This window comes from Monodon monoceros, unplaced genomic scaffold, assembly GCF_005190385.1.
Source record: "Monodon monoceros isolate NGI ecotype Baffin Bay Population unplaced genomic scaffold, NGI_Narwhal_1 Super_Scaffold_15, whole genome shotgun sequence".
Taxonomy (NCBI): Eukaryota; Metazoa; Chordata; class Mammalia; order Artiodactyla; family Monodontidae; genus Monodon; species Monodon monoceros.
In genome coordinates, this window is record NW_021703771.1 from 75,576,890 (window position 1) to 75,600,491 (window position 23,602).

At 39.1% G+C, this 23,602-nt stretch overlaps 1 protein-coding gene across 2 annotated transcripts in view; it reads right to left on the minus strand.

Moving 5' to 3' along the window:
- The window catches only part of RGS17 (regulator of G protein signaling 17), an 82,355-nt gene that overhangs the window by 6,509 nt on the left and 52,244 nt on the right, over positions 1-23,602 (minus strand). Inside the window, exons 2-4 of one of the 2 annotated variants that reach the window (XM_029223462.1) lie at positions 22,526-22,669; positions 5,158-5,247; positions 3,464-3,698 (exon numbers count right to left, since the gene is read on the minus strand). In XM_029223462.1, coding sequence (XP_029079295.1) covers positions 3,464-3,698; positions 5,158-5,247; positions 22,526-22,644 — 444 coding nt within the window. In that variant the 5' untranslated portion in view covers positions 22,645-22,669. Of the gene's footprint in view, positions 1-3,463; positions 3,699-5,157; positions 5,248-22,525; positions 23,462-23,602 lie in introns of those variants that run through there. The other variant, XM_029223463.1, reaches the window with a different exon arrangement.

Here is a 23,602-nt window from a genome sequence, read left to right on the forward strand (position 1 = left end):
CTGTACGCGGGCCTCTCACTGTTGTGGCCTCTCCCGTTGCGGAGCACAGGCTCCGGACGCGCAGGCTCAGCGGCCATGGCTCACGGGCCCAGCCGCTCCGCGGCATGTGGGATCCTCCCGGACCGGGGCACGAACCCGCGTCCCCTGCATCGGCAGGCGGACTCTCAACCACTGCGCCGCCAGGGAAGCCCCAATGTATATATAATATTAAGAATGTAGACCTCCTTAACATTTAACAAAGGGCAACATGATGACCCAATCTAATTAAAGTAAAATGAAAGTCTAGTGAAGAAAACTGAGGTTCTGGTTAAGAATAAAGTCCTGACAATTTTCAGTTATTTAGTTATTACCATTTTACAAATGATTCAAATGTTCATATTCTTTAAAAATATTCTAAGTAGAAACAGATTGTCTGGCTCCAAAGTGGGAAGTAGATTCCCAACTCCTATGGCCTTGCAGTGGTTGCTCTGAGCACCATGTTAAGACAGGCTCTGAGGTTGAATCTGGGTACAGCAGTGAGGAAGACCGTGACTAATTGGCCATGACATTTGGAGGGGAGAATGCAGTAGTACCACAAGGGCCTTACAGCTGCCATTCTGGACTTGGTTTACTATCCTCTGTGCCCCTTTGAATTTTGATTTTTATAAACAAATCAACTGAATACCGAGGCCCAGAAAAAGTGAACTAATTTATCCCAGGCCACACAATTAAGTTGGAGCTGAGCATGGACTAGAATCTGCCCACCCGAGTGTTAGTTCAGTGTTCTTACTACTATATAGTCAGGGCTCTCTGGATGGGACATGTGTTCTCTCCAGTGGTGGAAAACAAAACTTGAAGGGTGATAACACAGTATCATTAAACGGTTAGCAGTGTATTGTTGATTAGAAATGGACAAGTTTTTGCATAGAAGGTCAGTGAGATATAATATTTTGGAAAGGGCCCTGGGATAGCTAGAAAGTGAGTGCCATTTTGGGAGTATATAAGTGAGTCAAGTCATCTGACTGGGTTCAAAAGTAAATATATCTATACGTGGGCTTAAAATATAACTTCTTAACAATTATCTTTTATAATTGCCTACTTTGGGTTTATTCAATTTTGCTGCTAAATAATAAGTGTAATTACTATGTTGACAGGAGAGCCATCAGTTGGCTAAACAGAGGTACTTCATACAGTCCAATCACTTAGATTCTATGTTGAGAATTATTTATATATCAGCAAACAAGTAGCCAAATGATAAAAATTTGAATTTTACCTCTGCCTCTGGTATTTAGAGAATATTAAAGGAGAGAGGCTATTACAGTAAATATTAGTCTATTTAATTTAGGAAAGGTCATGTTCTTATTCAGGAAATAATATTTTAATGACTTTTTGGTGAAACTCATGCTCAAAGCTCAAAGTAAAGAAATTTGGTTAAAACAAAACTCCATTACTTTTGCAAAATAATGAAAATCCAATAATTTATATTTCAGTAATCAATAACTATGATATCTCTAAACTGTGGCCCAGAGAAGAAGTAATTTTGTGAAAATTAAGTATTTTACAAAGCTTCATCAATGAGTAACATCTGAAACTCAAGAGCTGTGAGAACAGTGGGGAAGTGTTTCCCATCAAAACTTAAAATTAGAACATGGAGACTGTAAAATAAAGGAATTGTATGTACTTAATATAGAGAGCACTTTTTCTACTAACATTATTTTAAAATGGGACAGTCATCATTTTAAGAGGATACATAGTACAAAGGAATGGACTAGATAATTTAAACAATAATCATTTTCAAATGATACATGTTACATATTTGGGGGAGAGAAATGGGATAGATAATCTTCCCAAAGACTCTGTAATTATGTGTACTTATGGACAAGAGAAGCACACCTTGGGGCACATTTGGATTATTTGATATATTTGCCATGTATTGCAATATTAAATAAAAATGAAGGTGAGCTTAATATACTAATAAAATTCAAGTAGAACTGGTTAGATGCTGAGGTTCTAGAGAGACCAGAAACCTGAAGAATGTATTTTTAGGATGCAGAATTTTAATGGTGTTAGAAATACAAAGTGGCATCAGTAATAAATGTATTGAGGCTATAGAAAAATTTCTCCCCACCTCATTTCTATGAATACTTTTTCTGTGTTAATGCAGGAAATAAAAATTAAGACAATCTTTTGTGTATCCAATTCAAGGTTTCTCATTTTGCAGAGACAGTGCTATTGGAGTACTCTGGAATACCAATGGCACGAACGGATACATCTTTAAAAAATTACTTAGGTATATCTGATTAGAAGTGAAATAGCTTATATAGCATCCCAAGCACAGAGCTGATAGACCAGACGCAAACTCATCTTACAGATTTAAAGGTAAGGGCCGCACCAAACGCTGAAGGAGACAGATGCCTGTCTCTAGGGGATGTAATAAACGTCCGCGTGCAGGAGAGGGGTGTGGAGGATAAAGTCCGGAGGCAGACAGCACCAGGTCAGAACACCAGGTCAAATGCACAGGTAAAATCACAGTGGCTTAAGAGAGACAGAAAAGACAGCAAGAGGGTGGCGTGCAGAAGAGAAGGCATTCTAGGAAATTCTAAGTTCAAATTCCGCAAAGCCCTGCTGGAACTCAGTCACTGGGCACTTCAGAGGCCAGGCGCACTCTCAGCCCCTCCCTCACCAAATGCTTGTTAATTCTGGTAGCGGGACCGTTTCTCAGGAGCAAACCGATTTTTAGAAAGCTAATGGAACGGTGTCAACCCGGCTGCTTGGAAGGTTCCTTGTTTATCAGGTACATTCTGGCAATGGGAAAAATATCTTGCACTTATAAATAACAGGAAAACCAGAACAAGTAAAATGATTGCCATTACACATCTCTCCCCCAAGAATATTAATGGGTCCTAAAGGGTCATACTTCGGTTCTGTAAAACTTCTATCATAGGCATCAACATGGCAGGGTTTCTTTTGTTTTCGTTTTTTTCCCCTATACCAGAGGTTTTCAAACTAGTACGTATGTGGAAAACTTGTTAAAGGTATGGATTCCTGGGCTCTATTTCCCAAAATTCAGATTCAGAAGTCCTGGGTCAGCCTCGAGAATTTGCTTTTCAAACAAATGCTCCAGGTGATTCCTATACAGGTGATCTGGGGATCACACTTTGAGAAACACTGCCCCAAAGTAAGTTCTTCTTTTCCACTTTAAGTCACGGCAAATTGTATTACCAGGCTTCCTAATGGTAGTTCTGAAAAGCAAGTAGACTGTCACATGATTCAGCTAGAGATAAATGATCAAAGCATACTGGGGAGACCTAACCTTGAAACACGTGTTCAGGTAGATTCAGGTAGAATGGAATATAGATGATCTACCCAGACAAGCCTTCTAGCTTGTCCACACCCCATGCATTCATTACTCAATTTGGACAGAAGTCCTTTTAGGTTCATCCTTGGTCTAAGAAGCTCACATCAATATTTTCCAGATTTTTACCTCTTTTGGTGAGAGTATAGAAATGTAATCTTCGTATATCATTCTGGCCTTTTCTTCAATTACTTTTTTATTCTGCTCTTTCTTTAAGTCTTCACAGGCAAGCCAGAAGAGTAGGTTCTCTTCACTGTATTCTGTTCGGAGGAACTCTCTGAAGAGGTTTCTTCCTGCCGGGGCCTTCATCATCTTGTCAAAATTTTGAGACCAGGACAAGACTTCATCTGAAGTGGGGTTTTGGCTGCAGAGACAGAACGAGGCCGTTATCAAAAGCAACTTTGGGGCGGGGATGGGGAGCTGCAGATAGAAATGCCATTCAATTGCTGCCATCTAGTGGTCATTGAGACTCAGTCCAGCCTGACCTGGCAAACACCTGCCAGGACTGGGCTAGAGATTTCTGGGTCTTGACAAAAATTCGTGTAGGTACAAGCTATGTGTTAGGGAGTCAGGCATTCAAGTAGCAAGGGGCTACACACACTCTGCACGTGGTCATCATAGATTCCTAATGAAACTTGGGCATTTTTGAACCCAAACAATCGACTGCAAGCCTATGCGTTACTTTGAAAGGCAAACTGAACTTTTTTATTTGCATCTGATGTAGATTTTCATTTCCAAGCCATAAGATACAGTTTCTCTTTTCATCTCTGGTCGCTGTTTTTTCATTTTTCACTGAATCAAAATAAGAATACATTGTGTGCACTTGTCACATATTTTCCTAAACTTTAATAATTATTCTGGTAACTTATGAGCGAATTGTTACCTATGAATGGAGTTATCACAATTAAAAAGCCCAGGACAATTATAATGACATCAGGGACTTTTTAGATACCTACATTCAGGTTTTCAGCGACTACTTTCCTGCAGAAACCACCAATTATTACTTCAAAGACGTAAAGGAGAGAAGCTTGGAGATTCTTATGGTTAAATTGGTCCTGATTTTGCTTTGCCATTCATTCGTCTGTTTAATAATTTTCCAACCTAAAATACGCTTGGTCAAAAAATTCTGATATTTTATTTTTTCTTACCTTTTTGACCAAATATTTTATATAGATTTGCTATTATTCCAAAATGTCTGAACTTCCTCAATTGTTTAAAAAAAAGTGTAAAAGACAGAAAAATTACTATGAAGCATCAAAATTGAAACCTTCTCATAAGAAGTAGAAAAAGAAAGCACATATCATTATACAAATAATCTGCTTGTATTTTAATTCTATTCTGTGGATACTGCATTTCAACTTCTCAGTTTGGAGAAAATACTTAATTACAGTCCCTTCCAATGGAAATGGGACTGAGGAAGAGCTGGGTGCCCTTTCTCACTGACTTAGGTAGTTCCATATCTTTTTTGTGTGTGTTTTAGACTCTTCTATAAAGAGAACAACTTAAAAATATTCTTAGAAAAGGGAAGTAGAGAACTAGGGCAGTTTAGGGGGGGAGGTTAATTCATGTATCAATCATTGTTTTTTGAAAGGGAAGGATAAACCTAAGCAATGTTTTAGCTGATAGTTTAACAGAGCTAATAAAAAAAAAAAGGGATAAAAAGCAGTTGCAATCACAAAATAAGATCTCCCAGTCTAAGTATGCATTCATTTCACAAAACCGTTTTGAGGAGTTACCGGGAAGCAAGAGATTATGTTTAAGCATTGGGTAGATGTACACAGCACGTACATGCAAGACACAATTACAACGTGAATCACACTCACCATTCCTCTAGGACCTGGATACTCTCCATTTTTGTGGTATGTGTGGGTCTTCCTGCATTTTCCCCTCTTTCTTCATTCCTAACAGTGAGGCTGTAATGTAGTATAACACTTTATTTTGTCGAGGGAAAACCAATTATTTAAAGAAAAGAAAAATATTCCAGGAAAATATTTCATGGAAGAATTTTATTTTCAACTATGTGAGAGTATTTAGAGTACAAAAAGAGCAATACCATTTTTAAATGTTGGGTAAGCCCATGTCAACTAAAGGAAAGAGGATCATTATTTAATAAAATAAAGTAAATCATAACCTCAGAAAATGGATACTGTTATACATTCGGACTTCATCCATGCATAATTCAAATTACTTAAAATCTCCGAGATAACTTACATGATTATATGCTTTAATATTTGATATATATCATTACATTACTCCTTAGTGTAATGCCATTTTGATTTTTGGTTAGTTCTATTCATAGTTTGTTTTCCATTGATTTTTCCCCCATTGATTGCTGAAAAGATAAAGTGTATCAGAGTCTACAACAGAATTCGCTAAGTTCACATCACCCTTCTCTGCAGACCAGGTTTTCTGTCATCATTCCTCCATCCACTCAAGTTCGAGTGACGGGATTTATATTTGATTTTCTTTGCCCTTTCATCCCTTTAAGTAGACCTCCAACATCTCAAGAGGGAAAAGCCAGTCACTCTGAGGGTTTGGGGTTTGGATATTAGAGCATTGAGTGGGAGGCGTCTCTGTGTCTCTGGGACATAAATTTGGGAATTCTACAGGATTACAGGAGCGGCTTTAGTAACCCAGAACAAGAATAAGAATTGTCTGATTCAGGTAAACGGTAGCTGAGCAGGGTCGTGGGGTTCTAGGTGCAGACAACGTGATGAGGGGGTTGAGGGCAGATATTAAGAAGCAGGGCGGGGAGGATAACTCAGTGGCCTTGGAAGAGCCAAGCTACTGAATTAGCAAATTGATCCCTCTGTCTAGAAGCCGAGAAGCTTCAGGAGAGCCTGTCAGAGAGCAAAAGAAGTTAGATGATGTCTCTTTCAGTTGTTCATTCATTATCTGTTCAACAAAGGGAAATGGAAACTATTATTTCCTAGTACCTATTACGTGCCAGGCGCTGTTCTTTTACTTTAATTTTACTATCCCCATTTTACAGATGAGCAGAGTGAGGCACAGAGCTGTCTGGTAGGTTGGCCCAAAGGCCGGCACTAAATATGCGGTATGATTGGAATTTGAACCCAATTCTCTTGAGCCACCCTGTAATTGTTATTATGAACCATGCTGTCTGATAGGCACTGAGGCAATAGAGTACTTATGTGAATGCAGAAAAGCGGCACCAAACATGGCTGTGGCTTAGTGCGCGAAAGCTTCCAACAATTAGCTATTATTGATCTGGAACATCCGGTAAGGGAAGAGGAGAGATGTCTCATTCATTCATTCATTCTCAGGTGCAAGGGTGAGGATGGAGAGAATGTAGCAAAGACGGGAAGGCAAAGGGGTCAATCTACAACTGAAAGTGGGACTAGATGGAAAATTTAGTTGTGAAATTGGACCACCTGGAGAAAAGAGAACTCAGTAGGAAGTGGAAAGGATTCTTCAGTCAGAAGCAGGACACTTCAATGAAAAAAATAAAATGTCAGAGGGAAGTAAATTAAGTTCTCCTCTACCAGTTTCTAGGGAACGTGGCAGATTTACTGGTGTAGAAAAGGAGAAACCTCTCACAAAGGTGGTATGGCCCAAGGAATTCTGGGAAGCAGAAACTATAGTTTGATTGTTACTCAAATGTCCAGAAGACTGAGGATGGCTCTGCATGGTAGTCAGCAATTCCAGACCCCTCTCAGCCTTCAGCGTGGGGAGCCGCGAGGAAGCAGCGAGTGGGGATTCAGAGAGCGGCTGGTTGAGTCTCTGCCTGCCGAGCTGTGACTGTGTCTGCAGGTTAGGAATGTGTTGGAGGGCAGCATCATTAACTTCTCAAAGTGTCTCTGAGTAAGAGTGCCTCTCTGGAATTTGATGTATTTCCGGTAATTATGAGAAAGTGGGTGGGAGGAGATAGGAAGACACCATTGACAATATTCTGTGAAATTTCCTGGGAGAAACTAATGATGCCAAATGTATGAAATATGCAACTTGGGGGGTAAATCCTAGAAAGATCACATTTAAATAGGAAATTAGTACTCATTCTGCCAAGCTTCACCGAGCTCATATGTGTGTGTGCACACATACTGAGGGACTATATAAAGACTGGAAAATGAGCTTGCTTTGCTGATTAAATAATAAACTCCTTGAGAATTTGTTTCAGTTACATTTCCACACAGTATCCTATGGAGCATGCCACACCAATGCAGGTATCCTTATTTGAAAAACTTTAAAACACAACATCGTTGAAAAAATGTGTTCTCCATTGTGTCTTTGCTGTGGAGCAACAAATCTGGAATCTACATACATGATTCACAAGTTTCTGAAGATGAATTCTGGCTCTTGTATCTGTTTCTGTGATATTTACAAACATCCCAAATGCCACCATATTAGAGTGATCCTTATGAAATATTGGGTTGTGTTTATATCTTTGATTTCTACAGATGGTAAAATATGGACACACATTTGTACTAAAACTAGTTATAACAGACATCCAGTAAGTGCCTAACTGTTCACCGTTTCCTCCATTTCTTGATCTAATATTGGACACAACATTGCCCTGTAGAAAGAACCTGACCTTTAGCAATCGATGTGTCCTTCTTAATCAACTGTCCTTTAGGACTGTTCTTTAAAAATTGGTTTCAAAGTTTCCATTATCAAGAACCATTAAAATAATGCCATTTTAAGATGAAGAGAAATGGAGAAAATGATAGGAGACTTGGTGCTAGACTGTTTGCCATCTGTCTTAGGCATGACTAATGTCTGTCCCCAATTTTACTTGGTCCTGCTCTAAGTAATACAGTGGGTTCATTTAAGGTAATAAAATACAGGACTTATTTGCTCTGGATCAACGTATATATATATATATGTGCTGGAGAAAAGCTCTAAAAGGAAAACATCAAGCTTAACGTGAGGGGTCATGTAGAGACATGTTCTTTTTCACTTTTACAATTCTTGTAATATTTTGAACTAACAATTCCACTTTTTAAACAACTAAAGCCATGAAGAGAACAGAATGCATATACAATGCTTACTGTGGGAGTATTGATCAAAGCTGAAATATTTTATGGGAGAAAATTCCAATAGCCTATGCTAAGAATACTAAAATAAGCATATAAAATCTTATTAGAGATTGTCTCGAATAGTGACATTGAGAAGAGAGAAACACATTTGGTATACTTCAGAAAATAAGGAAATATGCCCTCTTTGTGTGTGGGTGGATTTTTTTTGTTTGTTTACAGGGGAGTTTGGGCAGTGGGGTACGGAAAACATTACCTACTGCCCTTTAACGAGCTTACCTACTGGTTCATCATCATGGCTATGTGTGGGGACTCTTTTGGAAGACAGTCTACTTTGAGTAAACAATTGGTTCTTAGGGAGAATCCTTGAAATGGTTGCAAATAAGATGAAAACTTTGCAGTAGCTATGGTAACTCTGGGGTAGAGGCTGATCACAAAACCACGTATCTTTACACAAACACTCAGCTGAGGAATTAATAAGATGCTTAAATTTAATACAGTATGACTGTATTATACTGTATTAAAGTATAGGCTCAAGAAAGAACCACTGTCATTGGTAAAGGCAATTCATTATTTTAATAGTCTCACATTGTACTATCAGCTTTTCCTTTATATTTAACAATTCTACCTCAAATTTCCCAGTGCAAAAATGGAATCAACTTCCTTCAGGTTCTGAAAAAAATTGGTAAGTTATTCTTTAAATGTGTCATTTTTCTCAGTCAAAATACCATGGTAAAATAATACTACAGCTTTATTTAGGCGTCAACAACGATTTACAAATATGTATGAGACACCTGATTTATGCAACGGTGTCTGGGTTGGAAAGTCAAGATGAACAAGACAGAGGCTCTGAAACTGAGGAGCTCTGACAGTTAAATAGGCATCACAGAGCATTGCAATGAGAGTTGAAATAAATGTGTTGGCCAGATGGAGACCTAGACAAGGAGAATTCCAAGCAGAGGGGGTAAAATCGTGTAGAGTTGTAAAAATGCATGATATCAATGCAGAGCGAAATGGACAAATCAGACGTTTCAGGATACAAGCAATAAATTAGAATAGTCAGTGAGGTGTGGTTATGTAATGGGCCAAGAAAACAATGAAGTGGACTCCAAATCTCAAAGATATCTCTTTTATGACGATTTTGGTTTTCCAAGCTTTATATTCCCCATTCATAATGGGGACAAAGGTAGTGACCTACTACACAAGGTTGAAAGCAAAGACTAAACACTTGTGACAAAAAGGAAAATTATTACACATGCTTAATTCAGTGGAAGGGAAAATTGGTGGCATATTAAAATGGCAATTCCAAGTTTACCGAAGAGTTTTTTATTTCAACCAGAGGGAATAAAAACTTACACTGTGCTGTTACTATAAAACACTTCCGCATGCAACACCTTACCATTTCTTCCTCACAACAGTCCTGTAAGGTAAGCAGGGGCTTTGTTATTAATCATTCCCATCTGATTTAAGGAAAAGCAGTCACCGAGGTTGACTTACTCGATACCCACAACTAAAACATATCAGGCCTAGCAATGGAACTCACACCTTCCAACGTCTTATTTCATGCTCATTTTCGCTGTGCAATGCTTCTTCTCTTGATATAGAAGAATTAATTGTGGTATTTTACCTTTTCAGGTATTTAGAGAAATGGATTGCTCTTAAATGTCTGGAAAGGGTAAACCTCTTATCACAAACCCATGTCTTGAGGGCACAGCCCCTTCTAACACCATTACCCCACAGCTGCCAGTCTGCAGGAGGTGTTGCCCAGAGGACTGAGTATACAGCAGACATTGGCAAGGAGCAACTTCTTGATTGCCAGGAACTTGAGATTGCCAGGGAAAAAGGAGCTGTTGCAGAAGGTTTGACAACAAAACCTGACAAGGGGAAGAAGAGGTGGTGCCACTCATGACTCCAGAACAGATGTTGTAACTGCAAAGAGCATCCCTGGGACATACAACTCGCTCCCACTGGCAAAGACAACTTTGGGAAGAAGGGAAAGGAGAGGTGCACTGATGCATTGCTTAGAAAGGGCTATAAAAAGGAAGAAAAAAGGGAGCAGCAGGGGGGACAGCCATATACGATCTATAATTTCAGACATATAAAAACTCAGTTATAATCAAACCTATGTCTTGAACCTCATCTCTTTCATTTCTACATTTTGGTAGAACAGCTTGGTTTTGAATGGGGTATGTAAGGATGGGAATGGTGGTTAGAAACGTGTGTCTGGAATGTTATACAACACTTGTCTCAAAAAACATTGCCCCTAGGGCTTCCCTGGTGGCGCAGTGGTTGAGAGTCCGCCTGCCGATGCAGGGGACACGGGTTCGTGCCCCGGTCCGGGAAGATCCCACATGCCGTGGAGCGGCTGCGCCTGTGAGCCATGGCCGCTGAGCCTGCGTGTCCGGAGCCTGTGCTCCGCAACGGGAGAGGCCACAACAGTGAGAGGCCCGCGTACCGCAAAAAATACCGAAAAACATTGCCCCTAGAAGTACTCCTATTTTTCATAATCATGTATCATATATTATAAAACAAATGTTTCATTTCGTTTAAGCTTTTATTTCATAGATTTAAAGCCTATCAGAAGTAAAATAACCCGCTATTAAAAATCTGTCCACTAGAGGGCTATGTTGCCTTTATAAATATAATATTTTAATCAACTCAATAAAACTGAAAGTTTCTAAGTTTACCCTTATTTGGAAAAAAAATCTATTCTTACATGTATGGGGTTTTGATAATTACATCTTTCTAAGGACTTTGAAAAGAGTCATCAAATTTTCTGTGAGTGAAATATACTCAAAAGGGATAAATTTAATCTTGACAGGTGTGCATAATTACACCCAGTTTTCCTTTTTGCTATTTAGGAAATGTTCTGGATACTTCCCACCCTAGGTCATTTAATATAGGAATACTTTAGTCTTAAAAAAGGGTTAGGCATAATCCTATTAACATCGTAGTTATCCTTTCCAATAATTAGCTGTTTGAACTCTAATTATGTCTCTTGCTGGGGTAATATAGATCTTGGGTGATACATTCTTAGAACAAATTAATTAGAAAAGGTTTTTAGCTACCAACAGGCAGGAAATTTTTTTGTTATTTAAAATGTTTTCAAAGAGCCACTGTGAAAGTGGGTTCTCCAAAGGATTTCAATCCCAGTTTGGGTTGTATGTAAATGCTAATTGCTTCTTTTGCTGCATGGAAACTGAAAACAAAATCACTTTGTCTTCTCATACTCGCCCTCTGCGCTACCAATTTCCCTCTATACATGCTTCAGTTGGAAAAGATGGGTTTCAAAAACTCCCTTTTTCTATTGGTATTAAATTTTTATTTCAAACTCTAAGCCATGTATTTTAAGTTCATGGATATTCATTTGGTTTAAAATGCCAACTGCATTTAACAAGTTATTACCTGGTTAAAATCTGGATCTACTATGTCAGCTGATGTTCAGTTAAATAACCAAAGCTTCCTATTTGGCATATATAGAGTTTCTTTTTTTCCGCCTTAACATTAAGAGAATTATAGGATTGAATATTTAGATGTACTTTCTATAACATACACCAATCAATAGAATCCTCTCCTTCAGTTCTCAGGTTGACTGAAATCCTATTTTAAGCTCTTCCTTCAACCCACTGTAATTTTCCCTGTAAGTCATAATTAAGTTAGTGGATGCTTTTGTGGGAAAGCAAATATCTTGGATGCGAAAAAGCCAAATGGACTTTTATTTAGTTAGTAGACACTGTTATTAAAATGGCATGTAATCATCCAGATCTTTAAATGCATCAGTTAAGTTGGAGCTCAAGCTTCTAGCTTTAGTTGACTTGTGTCTCTATTATAAAAAGGACAATGAAAATGTTAAAACCCTAGCAGTTGACTCAGAAAAACATCTGCTTGCTGGCAGGGTCACTTATCCATCCACCCATTCATTCTTCCCTGGGGATTTTCCAGTTACTGTGTGTGTGAGTATGTTTGGGCTGAGGTGGGAGCATCCTTGAGAACAACTATGATTGAAGGCAACAGTCCTGATCTGTGGGGAGACTTTATCCCAGGATGTGATGAACTCACATCACTCTGTGTATCAATGAGCGTGTGGTCCGTGCTCCGGGAATGCCAAGTTATACCTGTGCTGGTTCATATACCGTGCTCCGGGAATGCCAAGTTATACCTGTGCTGGGGAGAAAGGGCCAGGGATACCGAATGCAGAAAACAGGTTCTGTTACGTTAACTGACAACATGGAAATAGAACATGCTAAGCATACAGTGGCCAAAGTCTGGTAATTTCCTTTCAGCCTGAGACTTGCAAATAATATCTATCAATAAAGGATTATTCAGGGGTTCCTGAAAGAAACTGCACTAAAGTAACTGTTGTGAATCCCATCTTACAGATGAAACTAAAGCTTGCCAGACATTTCACAGTTATATGTTATGAGACTGAGATGCATCCAGGTCTAATTCCAGTGTGGTTTTCTTCCCTCCCCAGTGCTGCCTCTTGAAAGTAGGCTTTATATGAGGAAGGCATGTTATTACAATTTGTGTGTAATCTATAAATATGGCAAGACCACATCTATTTACAATGAAACATATGAAGTTATTATTCAACTATTATGAAATTGGTCAATTAAAAGGGTTTTGTGCTATGTTTCTGTATACAGAAAAGTAGCAATGGCAGAAATTTGCTTTCTACTTAGGAGCACATGCTCCCAGGCATGAAATGTACATTAATATATAGTATATCGATATCTGAAACAAAGATATGAATTTTATAGCATCGAAAATTATAATATTTATAAAACCCAATGAAGCAGAATTATTATACAGTCAACTTCATATTTGCTAGAAGTGGATTTTATAGTCTTATCTGACAAGTAATTAGTAATTCTTGAGTGATGTCCTAAAATATCAGGCAGATTTTAATAGGTCTACCTGGCCTAGACCTAAATAAGTTAGGCTTAAAAGGATTAATAAAGAGTATCTACCAAACGTAAGGTAGATAGCTAGTGGGAAGCAGCCACATAGCACAGGGAGATCAGCTGGGTGCTTTGTGACCACCTAGAGGGGTGGGATATGGAGGGTGGGAGGGAGGGAGACGCAAGAGGGAAGAGACATGGGAACATATGTATATGTATAACTGATTCACTTTGTTATACAGCAGAAACTAACACACCATTGTAAAGCAATTATACTGCAGTAAAGATGCGAAAAAAAAAAAGAGTTCCAATGAGAGAGATGAAAATTATTAATTTCAATCAGATGTAGCACAACTATGACATTTTATAGATAGGTTAGGGGTAGCAAAATGTCATAAACTCCATTTTTGTATTATTATTGATTTGCAGAGGCTGGGATGGGTGGGCAGTTCTTAACCTTTGTCCGGACAGCTAATATATTTGGCCAGGATTTAGAAGGGCTGGATTTCACATTGTTTTAGAAATTGAATAACTGGCTTTGATTAAATCAGAAAGGGAACGCTGGCTTCCCTCAACTTGAATCTTCACCCCCCAAAGATCAGGGTGTCTCAGTGCCTTTGAAAAGGGCTGCGCTCAGCAGCTTTTCTCTCCGAATTCTTCTTCCTCGTGCACCCTAAGGAGATGCTTACTTCTCACAGAGTTCGCTGATAACTTCCTGGTAGGCCAGATGACGAGAAGTTTTATGATTCTTATCACATCAGACCTCCTTCGTGTGTTTGCAACATCCATCATTCCCTCCTGTGTGAAAGTCTTTACTGTCTGGGCTTCTGTGCCAGCGCAGTGGTGTGTTTTGTATGTTACCTCCCAGACTGTCTAGTCTCTGCATTCCGTGTTTGCAGAGCTGCACTGCTTTCTCTTTAAAGGCTTTTAAAAAATTTTTATTTTTATTGGAGTATAATTGCTTTACAACACTGTGTTAGTTTCTACTGTACAGCAAAGTGAATCAGCTGTATGTATACATATATCCCCTCTTTTTTGGATTTCCTTCCCATTTAGGTCCCCGCAGAGCACTGAGTTCCCTGTGCTATACAGCAGGTTCTCATTAGTTATCTATTTTATACTTAGTATCAATAGTGTATATATGTCAATCCCCATCTCCCAATTCATCCCACTCCCCGCTTCCCCCTTGGTATCCATCCATACATTTGTTCTCTATGTCTGTGTCTCTATTTCTGCTTTGCAAATAAGATCATCTATACCATTTTTTTAGATTCCACATATATGTGTTAATATACGATATTTGTTTTTCCCTTTCTGACTTACTTCACTCTGTATGACAGTCTCTAGGTCCATCCACGTCTTTACAAATGACCCAATTTCATTCCTTTTTATGGCTGAGTAATATTCCATTGTATATATGTATGACATCTTCTTTAGCCATTCCTCTGTTGATGGATATTTAGGTTGCTTCCATGTCCTGGCTATTGTAAATAGAGCTGCGATGAACATTGGGGTGCATGTGTCTTTTTGAATTATAGTTTTCCCTGGATATATGCCCAGTAGTGGGTTTAAGGATTTACATCTGAGGTTTCCGCCTGTAGCTCACTGCTCTTCATGCTGGGCCATCCTTTTTATCTCCTATATATTGTATGCTGATGACTCCCTGATTGTTATATCTAATCAAGACATGCCCTGCAAGCTTCAAAATCATTTCCACAGCTAATCCTTGGGTACCACACACGGAGCGAGCCCAACCCACCATCCTATCCTGGCCTAAACCACCTCCTGTTCCAGCGTTCTCTCATCTGATGGGCTTACCATCAACCCGGCCCCTCAAGCAAAGCAATGGCGTTATCCTTCCCTTCTCCTTTACGTCTACTGCGAATTCTTGACAGTACTTCCTTTTCCTTGAAACTGGAATCTCTCCATTCCTTTTAATCACCTTTCATTTTGAGCCCCTTGCATCTTTCACCAAGACTATTACAGAAGTCTTCTGACATGCTTCCTGTTTCTGTCCTGTCCTTCCACACACTTTCCATTGTCTCCACAGGGATATCCTTCAAACATAAAATGGACTTTGTCCCCTTCTCACTTAAGCATGTTCAGTCACTTCCCATAACCAAAAAAGGTGTAAAGTCTTAACGTCTTAATATGCCATAAAAGGCATTTTATTACCTGTCATTGTGTCTCTAGTCTTCTATTTTGTCCTTCTTGACTTTATATCCCAGTAGTACTAACCAGATTTTAGCACTCCCTCCTGGAATCCTGGCCTTTCTCTACTACTAACTGCTACTACTACTAGTACTAGTACTGCTACTAACACACACACACACACACACACACACACACACACACACACACACACACACACGGGAATGAAGAACATGGTGCATAAGAAGAAATCTGGTGGTTCCCTAACGTGCATTAGCTGCTGCATCGTTATGCTAATGAGAGGAGAATGTACCTGTAATTTTTGAGAAACAAAATCTGTGATACAAATTTCCATATTTTATAAAGTAGACTCAATTGGAAAATCCAAATTCCATCAACCATTCAACACCTTATTATTAATTAAACACCTACTATGTGCCAAATACTATGTTATAAGCCAAAATATACTTTTAGTTATTTTAAAACTTTAGTATACGTTTAGGAAAAGGCCCAGTGCCAACTGACTGATATGAATGGCTGTGAATTCCACTATAAATCCATATAGCATAATTTTACTGAAGGCCTTCACCTAGAAAACAAAAACGCATGTCAAACAGAAGGAGAGTCACTAGTATGAAAACCAGCACAGTGAGCTGGGCGTCAGACCAGCCCCCCAAGTGTGCAGCCTTGTGCAGGGCAGAGGGAGGCATGGCCATGGGGATGACCAGCATCGGCCCATTGCCAAGGTCATCCTGCCCTTTGAGACCCAGATGGCCCTCACCCACCCCACCACGACATACAGTCAGTCAGCTGAGATTGAGAGATCCTCCCCGGATATGACCCTGAAATGACTCGAAGCCAACTGGGGTATGTGGGCCCGCGGACGGCACTCAAGTCTCGGTGCCAAGTGCTGTCCTTGGACGCGCTGCCCAGTCTCTTCGCCTACAGTCTGTTTCCTCCTGTCACTTTAGAATTCTGGGCTTCTTCACAGAGCGAGGCTCCTCTCACCATCCATCCTCTCCCCTCCTGAGGACCCATCTTTGTTTTCTTTGGAACGCCCTTTCCATGTCAGAACTCTCCTACATCTCGACCTGGTAAGGCCCACGTCCTCTCCCCGCCCCACCTGGCACTCCGTCTTTCCGAGGCGTCTCCTCTCCACTCACCACAGGGCCAGGCGGGGGCTGGCTCTTGCTTTCTTCTAGCTGGAATTAATTTAATCTTCTTTCTCCATTCTGTTTTGGTTCTTTCTACTCTCTTAAATGAAATTGGGTATAATATTTTCATCTAGTATTTTGTTTTCTTCACATCCATTTTTCCATTGATGGTCTAAGCACTGCAATGTGACACTCAGAAAAAATGTACATTTACAGTAAACAGAGTCAAAAAGGAAGGGATAAAGAAGATGTGGTTCATATCTACAATGGAATATTACTCAGCCATAAAAAGAACGAAATAATGCCATTTGCAGCAACATGAATGGACCTAGAGATTATCATACTAAGTGAAGTAAGTCAGAGAATGACAAGTATTATATGATATTACTCATTTGTGGAAACTAATCTTAAAATAAATGATATAAAGGAACTTATTTACAACACAGAAACATACAGATTTTGAAAACAAACTTATGGTTACCAAAGGGGGAACATAGGGGGGAGGGATAAATTAGGAGCTTGGGATGAAATACAAACACTACTATATATAAAACAGATAACCAACAAGGACTTACTGTAGAGCACAGAGAACTCTACTCAGTATTCTGTAATAACCTAAATGGGAAAGGAATCTGAAAAAGAATGAATATATGTATATGTATAACTGAATCTCTATGCTGTACACCTGAAACTGACACAACATTGTAAATCAACTCTACTCCAATAAAATTTAAAAAAAGAAGAACGGTGTGCCTTCCTTGGAAAAGGGTCGAGGCATTCTGTTGGCAGAGGCAGCTTGAATCTTAAACTTTTCTGGAGGGTGACCTAGGGAGTAAACCAAATGTTCATGTCCATGTTCAGTTGCTTATTGAGCATTTGTTCCCTGTCAATGTAGAGGCAGGGAGAATCTGGTGAAAGCTAATGACATCAACGGTACCAGGCAATAATTAGCATTCAATCAGCTGTAAAGGAGTGAATAAACAAGTGCATGACACAGAGATGGTCCATTGTGCCAACGTCCACTTTTTGGTTTTGTGTATATGGCCTGGGAAACCTGGGTTCATTTTGGTACATGTCTTCTGACTGTGTGCCTTTAAAAGATGGTATAAGTTATAGAAACTACTGACAAATTTTACCTATGACATGGTGAGATAGAGTTTTCAAAACTAGAATTCTTTGTAAGTGATATTTTTGATGGTCTGGTTACACGTCCTTTGGAAATCCTATGCAGATAAGTTGTGCTCCCATGTGAGATGAATCAGGTCTCTGAGGGTGACAGCTAGAGAAAAGACTGCTTCTTCACTGGTGCCTTAGATGAAATGATTCAACTTGCATGTGTGAGCAGATTTATTTCCAGGGGGTGGTTTCTTTACCATGGAGCAGACGCAGATTTTGTTCTTCCTTTGAAAAAATATCCTTTGGCTTTTAAAGCATGCGTTTTAGTGTTTCCACTAGCAAAGAGCTAAAGTGTGACAGTGTCAGAGGATAAAATAGGACATTATTTTTGCACTGTTTTGAATTATAGAGGCTGTGGTACTTGTTAAAAATGGAGGGAGGGGCAACCAAAAGTATGTTTATGAAGGGCTTAAAGTTTACTTAGATCTGTTCCGTGGTCTGGAAACTAACGTGTCAAAAGGGAGATAATTTTAGCTTTCACAGGACTATTTAATGTAGTAACGTTCTGGCCAATTTCTCCCGAGAAGAATGGAGACCATCCGATGCAGTGGATGAAATCTTGTAGGCAATACATAGTAGTGCATGGGATTGTGAATTTCATTTGAAAAGTGTTACTTAATATAATTCTTGAAGAGTTTGCAAAGTAAAAAGCTTTGGAATCAGTTCATATTCAGCCTGGAAATGAAAAGTTTGGAAGTGTTCTCTTAAAATGGACAAAACAATGGACTGGGATGTTAAGAGACTTGCATTTTAGTCCCACTTCTGTCGTTAATGAGCTTAGTGACAGTAGGCAAGTCTTCAGTTGCCTTATCTGTAAAATGAGGCACAGAGTTTTCTGAACATTAGTTTTTAAGTGAGGACATTTTTTTCTTCCAAACAAAAGCTTATACACTAATCTAGTAAGTAAAGTAGCGAAAGAGAGAACCCATTCCCTCGGAAACTGCAGGTGGCGAGCCTAAGGCTGCCCCACCCGAGTGATGCCCTCACCACCATGCAGCAGCATGAGAAGCCAATGGAACGTTTTGGAGGCATGGTATCTGAGGTCTGTTGAGTTCTCATTTTTTATAAGTAAACAAAGCAATCTGTTTTTCTTGCTAGGACACCCCCGGGAGCAATGAGGAATTAAAGCAGAAGTGGATTAGCACCTAGAGATTTCCTTGAAAAAAATACTCTGAGTTATTTTAGTTTAACCTCTGATGTTAGGAGAGGAGGGTTCAAGGGACAAGTTGGAAATTAGGTTTAAGCTCGCAATGCATTTTGGAAGCTCTCCCTTTCTACCTCCTTTTTGTGGCACCTTGTTTTGTGAGCACAACGCAATTTCTGGTTTCCGACACACTTTCACAGGTGTCTGAACTACCTCATGGATTCACACTGTCGGCAGTTTTGCAAGGATCCCACATCTTTGAAAGGTTTCTTTCTCATAAAGAAAAGGGAAGAGGGTTAACAACCTGAAAAGGCAGGTCATTCTCTTTGAATCCTGATATAAGGGGAACATTGTTTTGACCATTCTGAATCTCTAGACACGTGATCTTGACAAAGCTCTCCTGGTTGGGAACAGCTTTGTCCCATGTGTAGAAGGGCTTGCAAGCTTACAGACTGTCTGCTTGATGGCCAAGACTCGGGCATCCATGACTTATTTGTGTAACACAGGTTAAACGGTCTCAACCTCATTCCTTTGCTTTCTCTTCTTGAAATGGAGGGCTCTGGGGAGAAAAGGGAGATAGATGGATTTGGGGAAGGAAGTGGTTCCTTGACAGGGACAGAGGACGTCGTGAAGTAATCCTAACTTTTGAGAGTTTTGAAGGAAACTGTGGAACTATTCAGCAGTTATGTATTTATGCTCTGTATCACCACCCAAAATAAAGCATAGTGGTAATTTTATAAAGGCAGGAATAAATTTAAACATGAGAGAGGAGCTGATGATGAAATATGAATGAGAAATGCAAATTTGAGGAAAATACTAAGTTGTTTTAAAAACCCATCATGTGAGGCTTGAGTGAGGTATTTATATTTATTACTAGATATAGAAATTTATTTTCTTAGCACTCTGTTCCCTTAAAAGGAGGTAAAATCAGTTACATGGTAACTATTCCTATTTACGAATGACAGTTACTTCATACTTTTATTTCTAACTTTTTGTCCCTAAATTACATTTTTTTTTTTAGTGTTTCTTTTTGTTATACTCCTTTTCCCTAGCCTGGAAAATTTGAAGAACATTGCTTTCTTTCTTTTTTTTTTTCCACTCTAATAAGACTTTACAATTTTTTTCCCCTAAACTCAAAATGCAAAAATTATGATGCTCTAAAAATGCATGTGTAAAGGACATCTCCATTTATACTGAGATAACAGAGTTACAATTAAAATGCAATTTCACTTTCATTCTTGTTTTTTAAAATAGTTGCTTACGTTAGAAATTACCTTACCTATCATTTATCATGTAAAGAAGGCATACGTTTACAGACTCTGCGTTTTATGGCCTGGACTTGAGTGTCCATGACTCATTATTAGCAAACATAGTTCTTAACAATACTCTCTCGTCTAAAACTAATAGAACATGCATCCAAGGCACCACGTGTTTAGGGTCCAAATACCTGTCGCCCTAGACGTGTGGAGAGTTAACGCAGCTTCCAAAAGCTGTTTTGTTCTCCATCCATAGTCTGTGTTCTGTGACAATCTGATGCTCACGAGCTCACGTTGACTATTTTGTTATTTAATGTGCACTTTAAGAATTAGTAAAAGCAAGTCTTGCTAAATATCTGTAGGACAGATCAAAGCAAATCTCACTACGCATCTGTTTGACAGCAAATATTGCACAAAAAACCTTCAGCGTTTGGTGTGTTAATCCTGAAGCAATTCAGAAATAAGTTTTTGCAGGCAAACAAAATCATATACTAATTACTGGAACATGGCGCAGAGCAAGTGAGAACTAGGAATATAATCCTCAACACGATGTAACAATATATTTGTGACCTTTCATATGAACTTTAAAATAAAATAGTTTTCCTTTCCAAGATAATTTTTTGTATTGTATCTACAAGCTGATCTTTTTAAAAAAATATACATGGTTTGAAGCCAGATCTTCTTTAAAGAGATTTTATTTTCCCAATATGAAGTGTTCCGTAGCCCAGTAACTAACTCTTATTAAATGCATACTATGGGTCAGGCGCTGTTCTCAGCTCGTATGGGTTTTACTTCATTTAATGTTTAAAGCAATCTTATGAGGTAGGGATTCTTATTACTGTCATTTGATAGATGAGGAATCTGCAGACACTAAGCAACTTGCTGAAGGTCAAACAAATATTGAAAGATGAAGAGCTGGAACCCAGGCAGTCTGACTCCAGAACCACCATGTTAAGTCACTACCCCGTATTTCACAGATTAAGACCAGAGCTAGCTGATCTCTTGAGGAACGAGAGAGAAAAATGTGACACGGTTGCATTGAAATAGTTCTCTCCTCTAGGACTCTGTTGCCTCCATCTGAAATGCTGAATTTGAGGCTTAAGAATGAAAGAAAAAGGAATCGTACATGACTTTCCCCAAAAAAGAATCATCATCTGGGAAGCAATTTTGATATCTATAAAAACTACTTTAAACGTTCCAGATTGCTACAGTATCGGATGGTTTTTCTGGAAATGAAGTTTCCTAGAGAGCTCAGAGCTTGTTCAACACCAAGGCTGCCACTGGAGCATTACATATTTCATCTTCTCTTTTGGCCACTGTGATAGAACATTATGCCACTATATCATAACACCAACCGTCATAATATGGACATTGAGAAACTGTAGAGATCATGTGTGAGAAGATGACTCAAGCATCTGGGCCTTTCTTTAGGGTTTTGAAACAGGTCATGGAGATCCAACAGACCACTGCTAACCCAAAAGATCCACCTGTGAATTGGATCTTACAGTACCCTGAAACGTGTGGTTCTATGGAAATTCCATTAAGTCTAGCATCCCCCCCGCTCCCGCCCCGAGGAATCTCATCTTTGTAAACCTCAGGACTCTGGGTCTCACTGATTTTCTTATTTGAAGACTTTGGGAATTTGGAACTAAAGCAGGTTTTCTAAGGTGCCTGCACCATGGACATTTAGTACGAGACAGGACCTTGAAAACCAACTTGTCTGGCTCTTCATCACTTTGCCGGTGAGAAAACCAAAAAGCAGAGATTACAACTTTGTCTGATGTCCCAGAGCCTGTCAGGGACAAAACCGCAATGGAAAGCAGGTTCTCTGGCTCTAAGTTCAGAGTTTTGAATGAACTGACTTGGCCTTCATACCCATCATAGCCCCTGGCCTTTTAGATCTGTGGACATGAGTCTGTGGCACTTCTTTTAATGTCCTTTTCAGGAGTCTATGGCTGAAGTTGCCACCCAACTCTGCGACAGAACAATCAACACCACGTGGAATAGCAGAGAGCTAAAACACTACCCTGAATACTACATACAATACTACTAGAGATTATATTAGTGTTCTTGCACCTTCTGTAACATGGGAGAATGTTGTTTACTGTTCAGTAAATATATAGCCATAATCTTATCTTTACCCATACCTTTAAGAAGCATGGGTGGAGAAAACCATGATATAAAACAATTTTTCACTCTTTACCTTACTACCAATTTCATTGTAGATTTTGAGGAAATATGATATTTTGCTTATGGAAATGTGTGCATTAAACCAACGATCGTTTCCAGTAATTCCTACTTGTAAAGGAAGAAAAAAGGACAGATTGAGAAGTTTCTATGGTCCCGAGAGCTGACGTGCAGGTTCACGCCAGTTATGACCCAGCTCAGGTGTGGTATCACACAGATAAGAAGACATACCAGGAGCAGCTGCAACAACAGCACCAACAAAAGCAACACGTATTGTTGGGCCTTTGGTTTCCAGGTGCTTGAGACACAGCAGGTGTTTCTTCATTCTGTGACTGTTGCCTTTTTCGCATTTCAGCTACTGCAGTGCCCAGTTGGCTGAAAGAAGAGAAAAAACATAAGGTCTGAAAAAATTATGATAAGAGTAAGTCGCCTGTGCTGAAGGAAGCATAATTTAATTGAGGGGTCAGGAAAAGATCGTTTGAGAAAAGGTAAAAATGAATAAGCGTTAGCAGTCAAGTTGAAAATTCCCCAGAAATTTTTTAAGGCGAACATTCTAAAAACTTTGGGAACGAACTTCTACCATTATCTGCTACATACACTCTTGGTAAGTGTTGCCACGTAATCAGAATCAGTTGGCAAGGTAAATATGATAAGGTTTGAAAATTTATTTTTAACTTCCTTCTGTACTCAAGGACGATTACACCTGCTTGCCTTTATGAACACCTTTAAATGCTTATGGGGGTATGAATAACTCGTTTCTCTGTTCTTATTTACAATACAGCTATTTGAGCTTTACAAATCATTGCTGCAAGGTTTCTAACTCTACAACATGGTGAAGAACAGTTTGTTTTTGGTCCTCTCTCATCTCCTTTTAAAACATACAGTCTCCTTTTTGGTACTCTGGCTCACCGTCCAGGGGCCTTCTCTTGATAGTATGGGCAAAATGCCTTACTCTGTGTTAGGTGTCCCTGTAGCAAAAGCATCACCTCCCTGTCCTGCACTGCTCAAAATTTATTTTCATTTAGTAGATAACCGTGGAAAGACTAAACATTTATCAAATCCAGGAGAATCACTTTGGTGGAATTTATATATCATGGCAGATAAGAAAAATACTGAGGTGCAGGCTGCCCTACCTGTGACTTTACAAATGCAGCCAAGTGAGTTGCTACAGATTTATAAGACCAACACTGATCTAGGAGTTAGTTGATGATAAAAAAATAAAGTTTTATTTAGTAGACTAATATAAAATTTAGCACGAACTTTTAGAAAAAGGAATGAATTCTACTGAATAATATTTTCACAAATACG